Source organism: Leptodactylus fuscus, chromosome 2, assembly GCF_031893055.1.
Source record: "Leptodactylus fuscus isolate aLepFus1 chromosome 2, aLepFus1.hap2, whole genome shotgun sequence".
In the NCBI taxonomy this organism is placed as follows: Eukaryota; Metazoa; Chordata; class Amphibia; order Anura; family Leptodactylidae; genus Leptodactylus; species Leptodactylus fuscus.
Window position 1 is genome coordinate 70,318,658 of NC_134266.1, and position 12,528 is coordinate 70,331,185.

Below are 12,528 nucleotides of genomic sequence, written 5' to 3' on the forward strand. Positions count from 1 at the left end.
AGGCTAAGGACTTCTGGCATTGATGTATCATCACTAGACAGAACAGACACCACATAATACAACAGTGCCGGGGACAGGTGAATATGCTATATTTTATTTTACACCTCCATGGCCTCTACATGGGTTTCTCCAATTCCTGGACAACTCCAGGGTGCAAAATGACTGTGAAAAAAATGGAACATTCTTCTGTTTTTCACAGCCATCTTTTTCCTTGGTTGTGAGAATGTAGCCTCAATGTGTGCATCAGAAGCTTTCCCAGTCTGCATGTTATACATAAACACTTCGAAGATGTGGCAAGGCTTTATTCAGATGACCGAGCTGAAAACAAACAGTCACGTGAACAGCCCTTATGTAATAATTTTTTTGCTAGATGACATCACAATAAAGATAAGAGTTGTTTGTGTGTAGAAAAAAAAATCCGACTTCCTGACTATGTTATGTTATACATTTAATGGTTTAACATAAGCTCCATACAAATGTTGCCGTATGATACATTTTACATTCACCTTCTGTCAATGTAAAATAGTTTTACAATTTTTAAATTATATAATTATATTGTAAATGAATTAATATATGTAATGTCTTCAAGTTAAAGAGCAGTGCAAATGTCCAGCAGCAAGTAAATGCAACCATGCCGTAAGTAGTTCAAGGCAATAAATGACCAATATAAAGCAATATAAAAGGAATGGAAAATCTTATCATCCTGACATGGAAAGCTAAGAGAGGCCTAGATGCAATGAGCACTGTAAGGAGAGTAGGGGAAACATGAATTATCAATTTCCAAATTAGAGAAGCAATAACTTATATTACTGAATGAAGAAAATATAAGGTAGTTATAATATTCTGTTTTAGGGTGCTCTGTTTTACTAACCATTTATGTTTCTATTCCTGAGAGTTTGCATATTGTTGAATATATTTTTATAGGATATACTCTGTTACACATCAATAATATATCATGTGGTAGGCTATGGCAGTAGCGTGGTATTCCAAGAAGGAACGTCAGTGGCACAAGATAAATTGTGCTTTATCCTGCCTATAAAACAGACAGCTAAGCTGCTATAGTTTGGTAATACAGATAATCAGATTTACTCACAAGTGTCCTTTTTTTCTTGCCTGTTATAACATTAAGCGTGCAAAGGGCAAACATTTCTCTGACATTCAGTTATAGGTGTATGGCCACAGCAAAGACATTGACAACGCAGTACATGGTCCGGTTTTCCCATCGCACCGTGCAGCTGCCTGGATGGAATAAAACAGGTTTTAGTAAGGAGAAAAGCCATAATATTTTACTAGTCAACTACTGGCATTGGTTGTTCACTAGCCGTCCATATGAAACACTAGTTACTGTATTTTCAGTGGTGACATGGATAGCATTATGGAACAAAATTCTTCAAGAAATATCTACCGGCTTCCATGTTATCTGACCTAGATATTTAGTTGTCTTCCCCATTTCTAGTTGATATATTGGTCAGGGTACAAAGGTACAACAGTGAAGAAGTAGTAGTCAACACCTTGTCACCAGGCTTTACGTGGTCGCTTTATTTTCAACAAATGTTGCATAAATCAATAGTATAAGGGGGTATAAGAAACTTTTATATATTTTATCAGGAAGAAATGCTTTTATATCTACTTATCTGACTCTTTTTCACGCTGAAATGAAAAACACAGACACAGGCTTTCTGGATAGAAAGATTCTATCTCACCCCAAGTGCTTCATTCACATCAATACAGGTTAGTACTTCTCTTATAAGTCTTATATGAGCCTGTTGATGCTGTTGAGTGAAATAGTTAGGGTGCTATCACATGGAGAAAAATGGCGCTGAATTTGGTGTGGAATCAACGTCAGATTCAGCGCTGGAAAAAGCCTCCCAATAACTTCAATGGGTTCCTTTTTCTGCTAGAAACCCATTGAAGTCAATGGGAGGCTTTTGAATCTGACGCGAATTCCACACCAATTTCAGCACCATTTTCCTCTGTGTGAATGTACCCTTTAGATGAGTAGATTCTCCTCTGCTTTCTCTGTACAATGAGAGAGATAAATGAAATTCTTCTTGGTTAAAAATACAAAATAAAAGTTATATAACTGTCAAAAATAATGTTATTTCTCATGTATACTGTACTGATTTATGCAATACTTTGTTAAAAGGTTAGGCTTATGGTCATTTTCCAGATCCATATAACCAGTGTGTTACATAAAGCAATGTTAGGGTACCTATGAAATATTTGAGAGTAACCTTTGTACCTCTATATACCTTCAATTTTATAATGAGAGTGTTTTTTTTTCTGTTGGATTCTGGATACAGATGCATTGCTCCTAAATATTAATAATGATGTATAGCTACATCACAGCGAGAGCCATCCAGCAGTACAGGGAGCGCCTCTGACAACAAAGCCCTACAGACTCAGCCACATAGTATTTAGCTGAACAACTTTCTGCATAGTAAGTCAAATAAGTCACCTCTCATTTTCCAATGCGAAAGCCGCCTAAGGCTGAGGCCCCACATTGTGAAAATGCAGTTTTTTTTTGTTGCAGTTTTTTGAGCTAAAGCAAAAAATGCCTACAAAAGGAATGGGAATGTACTTATAGGAAGTACTTATACTTTCTGCTTAATCCACTTTTGGCTTTGATCCCAAAAAATCCCATCAGAATCTGCTTCAGAAAAGCTGCATTTCTGCAATGTGGGGTAAACTCCGTGGAAAAAATGCAGCGTTTCACAGTCCATGCTCAGTGGATGGGATTCTAGAGAACACATTGTGGGAAAATACGCGCAGCTGATATGTTCCGATTTACAAGACCACTGCGGTTTTGGAAATCGCAACATTTTCATTATACCTACTGAATCCCCGTCGGTTTCCCTATAATTATAACTGAAACAGAAAGTCTGCAGAGAAAAAAGTACTTTTTTGTTCCAGCCCAACACATGGGGCCTCAGCCTAAAGGTAAGTTTTCAATGATTAGTATCCTCATTTACCATCAGTGGAGTTATCCCAAAATGAGGAACTTGCGGTGTGGAGACCTCCTCCTCTTTTCTGCATGACAGTACAAGTTACTGAAAGATATAAAACCAAAGAGCAAACAATGATCAGTCTCATGCTAGCATGAATCACAATCCGGACAAATAAAGGAAAACCTGATGCATAAAATGTGAGATGTATGTATATGTTTTCCAGGATCACGCAACGTACAGAAGAATACCCACTGTATCCAAACAAACAAGAAAAGATCTGGAAACTTTCATCTATCTATCTATAGTACATAAAACTAAGGCTAAATGCACATCGTGTACATATATGGGTCCATATATCCATGCGCCATCTATGCTTCCCACTGATACATACACTTGAATGGAAGCCCAGACCACAAAATGGACAGTAATAGAATCTGCCCTGAGTTTCGTTACCTGTGTGTATAGGGTTGTGTATATGGAGCCATAGAAATGGATGGATCAATGTGTTAAAAAGAACAGATAGTACACTGAAAAAAACTATGGATATGCACATATAGTCTAAAACTTAACAGAAAAAAACATTATATATAGACAGTGGACATGGCACAAACCCAAACCATATAACACCAAGCATTACACATGTTCTGGCAGTCTAACACCGATACTGAAGCTGATCAATGGAGGTTACAGCAACCAGAAATCCAATCAATCAGCAAAAAATTAAAAATAAATAAATAATAATTATATATATATATATATATATATATATATATATATATATATAATGTAAAATCAAACAAAAGCACAGAAATTGACAAATTACCTAACAGCGCCTAACAAAAATATTTCAGCATGTAAGCTTTTATACACATGCAGTAATGTGTACACATTTTAGGCTGGTTTGAAAAAAATCGGATATGCACAACTTTGTGCCCGTGCAAGAAAAATGGTTTCATAGAGGAGAGGCTGCATACGGACACCGGAAGTTTGCTTTATAAACCCATTGAAATGAATGGGTTTTTAAACTGACCGCCGGCAAGCCGTCTTCAAGAAGTTTTTCCGAAGGATTTAGGCGGAATCACAGCAGACAGGTCAAAGCGCATAAGAATGCTTTCAAAAACAAAAGTGCGAATAGTTTGTCAATGAACAAGATTAAGTGAATAAACAAAAGAGAAATCTAAATCATATCAATATTTGGTGTGACCGCCGTTTGCCTTCAACACAGCTTCACTTCTTCCCAGTATACTTATACAGAGATTTTCATGGAACCCGGCAGAGACGTTGTACCGAACATCTTGGTGAACTAACTAGAGATGTTCTGTGAACGCAGGCTCACTCAGATTCTTCTTTCTCTTCATGTAATCCCATACAAACTGGAAGATGTTGAGATCAAGGATCTGTGGGGGCCATATCATCACTTCCAGGACTCCCCCTCCAAAGAGTGGTCACACCAAATATTACTGTGGTTTATATTTCTCTTCTGTACATTTACTTTGTTAATTGACAAAACTAACTTCTATTTTTGAGAGTATTCTTACTTTGGGGCACCTGCCAAATACTTCTGCACGGTACTCTATATATTTTTCTATATTTTGGATGGTTGGGGAAGAGCACTTGGTATCTCGCTGCTGCAGATTTCAGGCATATAATATAATTCAGATCATTATGCTAGCTTTAGTTTCCACATAAAAAGCATGGAAAGCCAAGCTGCCAAACCAGTAAACACTGGCCAACAATTACGATGAGTAAATGGCTCCCATGACTGTGTACAAGCTGCTTGTACTTGAGACACACCCAGTGATTTTATATGTAATGTGCGTATGTAGGGAACTCTAATAACACCTGAAGGTGCTGTAAGCTCACATGATGTGTTGTTCTACTTCATTCCCTTTCTCTGCCTGCTGAATATTCTGTAACATTAGCATAAGTCACTTGCTGTAACCCCGGCTAACTGTGAATGTATTCTGCTTGAACAGTTCCTCTTATTCCTAATATTTCTCTATACTTACATTTTTAAAGGGGGTGTACAGGATCTGAATATATTTGACACTGATAACCTAGTCACAGGGTAGCTCATCAGTATCAGATCAGTCGGAGGTCTGACACCATTACAGTGTATGATGGCCTCTTTAATCTACGGTGTTGAACCTCAACCGATCTGATACGGATGACCTCCTGTGGAAAGGTCATCAGTATCAAATATCTTCAGATCCTGGACAACCCTTTTTAAATAAATTCTTTATCCCCATGATTTAAAAAAACAAACAAAAAAACAATCAACTTACAATGGTGTAAAATAACACAAGTAACAAAACATTATCAGTCTGCTGACACTTCCCTGGTTCTCCACCATTCTCTGTTCTTCCATCTCAACATGGTCCCAGTAGTTGGATCCATACTTACTTTAACACCTGGTACAACCCTTTTAAAAATATCACAGCCTTTAAAAATGGAAAGGGAAACCTTTCAGGTGATATTTCCGCCATAAACTGGCCCCATCATGTGCAGGGTGAAGGACTTACCTTTCCATTGCTGCCCCTCTGTAATCCTTCTGTTGCTACAAAGTGAAGTTATAAATGTTTGACGTTTGCTCATCACTGACAGTCCCCTCACTCCTGACATCATGAAGGAGATGTCAATCATGGCCAGGAGGTGTGTTTAGCAAGGGGACAGTATGACGAGGCTGAAGCTTGCAACAGTGTCAGCAGGCGGTGGACTTTGTCTTTTTACTAGACTCTTTATCGAGCTTTAAACATGGCTATGTGTTTATGTTTTGCATTGTTGTTCCTGTATACTTTCTTTAGAGATATATGTTGTCCCCTGCCCCACCTCTTTAGGGCTGCTCTGTATTGAGCTTCAAACATGGGTATGTGTTTATGATTTGCATTGTTCTATGTTCCTGTATACTTTACAGATATATGTTGTTCCATGCCTCACCCCACTAGGACTGCAATTTTAAGTGGGAGCAGCCTGTTGACACTTCTGTTTGTACTGTTTTTTTAAAAAATAAATTCTTTATAAACACAAAATGAAACACAAAAACAAAGAATACAAAACAAGAGCGGGACCGGACCAGGAAACCTGGACCAGTATGCCCAAAACAGAAAAAAAGTACACATTCGCAAGGACAGAAAGAAACATAACGAACAGCATCATAACCGTATATAGCAATAATAGGAAAGACGGGCACAGAAAGGGAAAGGGGAGCAGAGAAGAAGGAAGGAGGGGGAAAGGAGAAGAAAAAAAGGGGGGAGGAAGGGGGGCATCCGCAGTCAATCTATCACAAGCCATGGAACCTCAGCCAATCAAGTCCCTGTATGTCTGGGTGCCCTGGAAGAGAAGCCAAGGCATCCAAGCATCCATATAGGCTGCATGAGCATCTCGAAGAGAGGCGGTGAGATCTTCCACAACCCTGATATCCTCCACCTTACGGATCCAATGACAGAGGGAAAGGGGGTTGGAAGATTTCCACAGTGCCGGGAATACAGGCCCTGGCAGCACTGTGCGTATGGCGCAAGGAGGACCTACGATATGTGCGGAGAGGAAAGTCTGAGATGTGAAGTAGGAAAAAGGCCGGAGAGGAAAGGAGGGGAGATTGGAAAACCTGACAGTACCCTATGAACCCCGTCGCAGAAATCCCTTAGATCAGCGCACTCCCAAAACACATATAGGAGGGTCCCCACCTCTGAGCCACAGTGCCAGCAGGTAGGGGAGGAGGATGGGTAAAATTTATGCAGTTTGGAAGAAACATGATACCAACGGGTCAAGAGCTTGTAACCCGCCTCCTGGTACTTACTAGAATCTGAACTTTTGTGTTTGCACTGTTTTTGTCTCATGTTATTCTTTTTATTGAAGTTAATAAAATATTTTTATATTTTTCCATAATCTGTGTGGTGTAATTTTGAGTAACATTCGAAACAATTGTTGTTTTGCAACAGAAAGATTATGGAGAGGCAGCAAAGGAAAAGTAAGCACTTCATGCACATCATGGGGCCAATTTATGGTGGAAAAAACACTCATTAGGTTCCTTTTATTAATTATCCTGGTCAGTAGGGGGCAGCGTATGACTTTTTTTTCAAGCCCCAGAGTGATAGGATCAGCCGAATAACAGACTCTTAATACACACTGCTTTTAAAGAGGACTTCCAACACCTCTGACAAGTTCAACTTAGCATCATTTAAAACTCCACTAATAATTCACTGATTCTGACGCAGCTGGAATTTTTTCTTTAGTCCCACCTTTCCAAATGCAGCCAGTTTCAGGTGTAATGTCAGCCGGGTGGTGTCAGGCAGGAGCAGACAGGAATGTGATTCTGAGCTTGGACAATGGCTGCCTCTGACTGGAGCCCTGAATCACACCCCCTGCCTGACACCACCAACTTGACAGTACAGTCATATCAGGGACATATCAGACAATTAACAGCAGTTATTGCTCAGAAGTGGTGGGGACTGGAGAAAAATTCCTACTGTGTCCGTATCAGTGGAGCAGCACTTATTAAACGATGTACACCATTGGACTTGGCAGAGGTGGTGAAATGTTCTCTTTAAATATATTGAGAATAATAAAGGGTTTATCCCATTGTCCTGAGTCATTTGAATGGGCACCATGGCTGCTGCATAGAAAACACTACCCATAGCTTCCTCCTTTGATGCCAGCTGATCAATGGGGGTTTCAGCTGCTGGCCCCAACTAAGGTGATCAGATAATTGTTCAGGAAAAGGTTGTGGCATAAATGGAGGTATTTTTTACAAGACTTTGTAGCCATTTCCTACCACATGTGGGCAGAGTTTTGAATGAGTGCATTTAGCCGCTCCATGGTCATTGTGTGTGCCATTACCTTTAGAAAATTGTTCGTTCGGACAGGTAATACAGATGCAATTGTAATAACATTCATTGAACAAAGTATAAAAAGGTTAATGAAAATAAAGGAGATTAAAGGCTCAAAGTACACAACTAATAATCCGTCATCTCATAACTAAAAGATGGAATTCATTTTCCTCTACAAGCAACGGAGACAGAGAAAATCTGATGGAGCCCATATGGCAGTGTATGGAGAATGTGTGGCTCTGATCTAAGGAGGTCTCATACAAATATTATTGCATGGGGTTCATGTACAGTACTCCATCCATAAAACAAGCCGTGTAGATGGCACATACTAAAGCTAGTGAAGTATGCAGGCTTTGTGCAGAGCAAGCACTATGTGTAAGTAATATTGTCAGTGCTTACTGTAACAGAATTTAACTTACCAATATATTTAAAGGCTTTTTCCATCTTTACTAAATGGGTTAAAGATTGCTCCACCACGGCAGACATCCACTCATTGACTCTACTTTCATCATAATCTACTCCGCCTAGGATGACGTCTACACACTGTAATACAAAAACACATACAACTTCAGTTTTTCAGTAAAAAAAAACAAAAAAACCCCCAAACACTAAAGTGTAAGCAGAGACAATCATATATAAATGAATTTTTCATTAAAATTAATGTGAAAATATAATGGTCTGTATTAAAGAAAAATATAAAAAGCCGATTATTTTCTTCCCAATAGGCGACATACATGTATATCACACATGGAGCTTCTTAGCCTGCTCCATAAAAGGAAGATGCTGGCTGTGACACCTACCTGCAGCTCCTGGGATTAAAGTTAATTTTGTGCCCAGATATTTAACCTCTCAGATGCCGCAGTCAACGGTTTTTACTGAAACACGGGCAGGAAGCAATTGAAAGATGATGCAGACATAATACAAATACAGAGGTTTTGAGTAGTATACAATTGATTATGTGACCACATGTTCACATCACAAAGGGGTCACTAAGTTTAAGGCTATGGCCCCACAGAGCAAAACGTTGCAGGAAAAAACGCAGCGGAAACGCATCACTGTTTTTCTACAGCGTTTTTTATTGCATGTTCAACCCTTATTAAACCTATAGGCAAAACATCAGCATTTCCGCATGCTGCGATTTTTGAATAGCCGCTGGCATTTTTGAAAACGCAGCTTTTCCGTGGTGTTTTATTTCTGCAATGTGTGCAGAGGGATTAGCCAGAATCCCATTCCCTTTGCAGGTACTGATGATATAAAGCTAAAGTTTTTTTTTCAAAAACTTTTTTTTTTAAAAAGTTCTAAATAACAAAAACTATATTAATTTGGTATTTCTGAATGCACAGACCCACATAATAAAGTAATATTGTATGGTACATTAAATGCTTTCATAAAAAAAAATTAAAAAGCTACTTTCCCCATACTCCACAAACTAGAAGTCAACCTTGGCTAAGTCAACCGAAAATTAAAAAATGATGGCTCTGAGAAAATGGGGATGGAAAAAAGACTAAGAAATAAAAATAAGCAAAACTGCCCATGATGGAAAACGGATGTCGTGATTAGATATGGCTAAGTTGCTAGAGGTGTTTTCTCATTCCCCTGGGCTTTCCATAGCTTCTTTAAGTCATAAACAATATAGCCTGCTGAACTATTCTTGTAGTCAAGTATCAGAATCCTCACAAAAATCTGACCAATCACATTATAAGACAGTGGGATGTGTCTTAGAGGTCAGTGCTCTGTAAGTATCTCAAAGTACAGATCATAAACTATTATATGAATCTAAATGAGTAAATCTATATCTGTTCTAAAATAAATCCATAGTACTGTCAGCATAGAAGAAATCATTCCATATTCTAGTGCTCAGTCCTTCCAGCTGTCATGAACCGCCTTCTAGGAGGCAGAAGATGAATAGCGGCGTTGTTTTGAGCTGGAATTATGCAAGGATTCTATCACAGATACTTTGTATACACCACAGCATGAGGTCAATGTTGATAGCACATCAAGTTGTGAACTCCCACACAGAAATATTCATGTATCAATAAGGAACAAGGAAGTGGTTACATATTTTTTAACTCTCTGCATACTAGACACATATTTTTGTTTTATATTTACCCTGTAGCGAGAAATAAACCTATACGATCTATATAGGAAAGCTGGGAGAAAGCCACCTAGTCACCTGTTTTCTTAAGACTTATGAAGGGTGACTTAATAGTTGTATAAGTAGATTTCATGTAATGAATGTAACAATACATATAAAATTTCCAATTCAGGAGACTAGCAGGCAATATGGTTGGCAGGTTGCTCGTTGAAGAAAAGCAAATGACAAGTATTAATGAAATTTTAGGAAAAAGGCTAAATATGTGCCATGATAAATGTTGAAAAATCGCCCCCAAAGTGTTAGGCACTAAGGGCCTTGTTCCCTTTTATTCTGCTATCATGATGTCACGAGATTCCACAAGAGAAGCTAACACAATTTACAGAAAGTGGGATGGGTCTCTGCATACCCCAAAATCACTCAACTCTATCCCGGCTTTTTAACTCTGTCTACCCGCTTGTCATCCTCATAGCAATCTCATTCCTGCTTCTCTGTCATACCATGCACACAGAGCCTGGAAGGTAACCCTATCAGCTTTATCTTCCTCTTTGTTCTATGGCCATATATATAACTGACCTGACTTTTATCATATGTGTGATGAATTGTGTATAAATCATAGTGTGAATAGTTAGGAATTTTGTTCAGTGTTGTGCCTGGTTACGGTTTTCATTTATTGTGGCGCCTATATCTTCTTGTGGGTGTAATGTATATGTTAATTTAACAACTATGTCTCTGAGCTGGATACCTGGGGAATCAAATGAAGAAAAAACTTCAAAGGCATGTGGGTCATAATTCATGTTTCATAACTAACTATCTACCAAAATATGGCCGGGGAACCTAGTGCAGTCAGTGGTGTCAAGCATCTAGACCTTTAAGGTTAATAACCACCTCAAACTATGTATCCATGGAAGGGAAGATTATGTTATTTCCATATTTGGTATATATAGACTTTAAAAAACATTTAGTATCACTTACCAGACATAACATACCTATAATAGGTACCCATCTGGAGGTATGCCGTATTCCTAAAATGTATCAGTTCTCTCTCAATGTGGTGCATGTAAATATCTAGTCCTAGTCACAGGTGGGCTTCAAAAAGAGGGCTGGGCTAGGTGTCATTCAACAAGGGATCCCTTGGTCATATATTTATAGAGATGGGCCAAACCTCTAGGTCTGGCTATTTCTTCTGCTGATCTTTACTACTAGGATTGTGAGAGATTTGCTCTTGATTTTATTTCTTTTGTATTTAGAATATGGTTTGCTTGTATATATGTCTTTTGTTACATCTTTTTTTTTTTGTAGCCACTTTTTCGTATATATTAAATTGTCCCCACAATCCTGAAGAGTGAAAATACTGCACAGATTTGAAACCTTTTTGTTGGCCAGTGTTTGGTAGAGATTCACTGTGTAGTGACAGAGCGTGCAGATGTGACTTATCTGGGTATATCGGTGTCTCATCTACTGTAAGTAGCGGGTGGAGGAAGCTATTTGTGTGGATGTTGGGATTTCTTAACGCCTATGTAGTCTAGCGTGAAAGTTGAGTGTGGAAGTGGACTCCTTTTTAAGGTCAAATCCATGGTCACACATTCCTATGTGGTGACTGTGTTTTCTGAATCATGACAATTTGTTTCACAGTTTGACACAGTAAAATGACTAATCCATGTTCCAGCTACACAGCTCTATCTATCATCATTTTCATCATCACCATCGTCTTTTTTCTCTTTCTATCCACGGGACTGTGGGGTCGGAGTTGGAGAGTCAGTGCCCGAACCTATTTTGGATGGTCGGAATCAATGAAATGAGTTACTAACTCTAATTCCAGTTTCAATATAAAGTGGTGATTTTTAAATATATAATACAATTATTAATATTGTATAATTAATTAGATTAGAGTTTGTTGCATATTTACTTTTATAGGAAATCAATCTCTAGCCCTTTCATGAATTAGAAGAGTCTTACTGTGTCTTTCTGACCATGGCTGTAAGCCATTTAAGAAAGAGTTGGAGTTTTGCTGTGGAGAACCAGAACAGTCTCCTACTGTTAGATGTCATTGGAGATTTCTCATGCAGCATTGGGGACGCCCACAGTGCTGTGAGAGAACTAATTTGCATACCGAAGAAAACCCGGATTTCTACCGAACAGCAGCGGGGAGAAGACATCTAAAGGTAGGAGAAGAATAGTCTTTCTTAAGGTTATTCCTACATGTTAGTCAGAAAAAATGATACCTAATGATAGGATCCCTTTAAGCCTACAGTTCTCTCTAGTCCTATCTATACTTTGCACACAGCCTGTAGAAAGTAAATCTATTATTACTATTGGCAGTAGGGACATGGACGCCTCAGTAGGCGTAGTGCTGTCAGACTTGTGAGCTGTGGAGATGTTCCCTGAACTCCAGGGGATGGCAAGTAAGAGTGCCCAGGCTAAACATATAGAAGCTATGAGTGCTAAAACCTCTTTCCATGAAGATCTCCTATTTTAAGGTATAAGAGCAGTGTAAGTCACTTTAACCTCATTTATGTTTTATTTCCCAGAAGAATATCTCCAGGATGAGCAGTACATAAATAGACAGTTGTAGTCTAATGCAAACTGTACATTTTCTGTCCCAGGAGACAATGTACATTCTAATGGACAGCTTTTTGTACAAGTTCCATTACTACTAGCC

General features: G+C 38.6%; 1 protein-coding gene across 1 annotated transcript in view; it reads right to left on the minus strand.

The window, feature by feature from the left end:
• Positions 1 to 454: 454 nt before the first annotated feature.
• Positions 455 to 12,528, minus strand: part of DYNLT3 (dynein light chain Tctex-type 3) — a 34,159-nt gene continuing 22,085 nt past the window's right edge. The window contains exons 3-5 of the mRNA XM_075262661.1: positions 8,194 to 8,317; positions 2,973 to 3,050; positions 455 to 1,239 (exon numbers count right to left, since the gene is read on the minus strand). Of these exons, the coding sequence (XP_075118762.1) occupies positions 1,163 to 1,239; positions 2,973 to 3,050; positions 8,194 to 8,317 (279 nt within the window). The 3' untranslated portion in view covers positions 455 to 1,162. The remainder of the gene's footprint in view (positions 1,240 to 2,972; positions 3,051 to 8,193; positions 8,318 to 12,528) is intronic.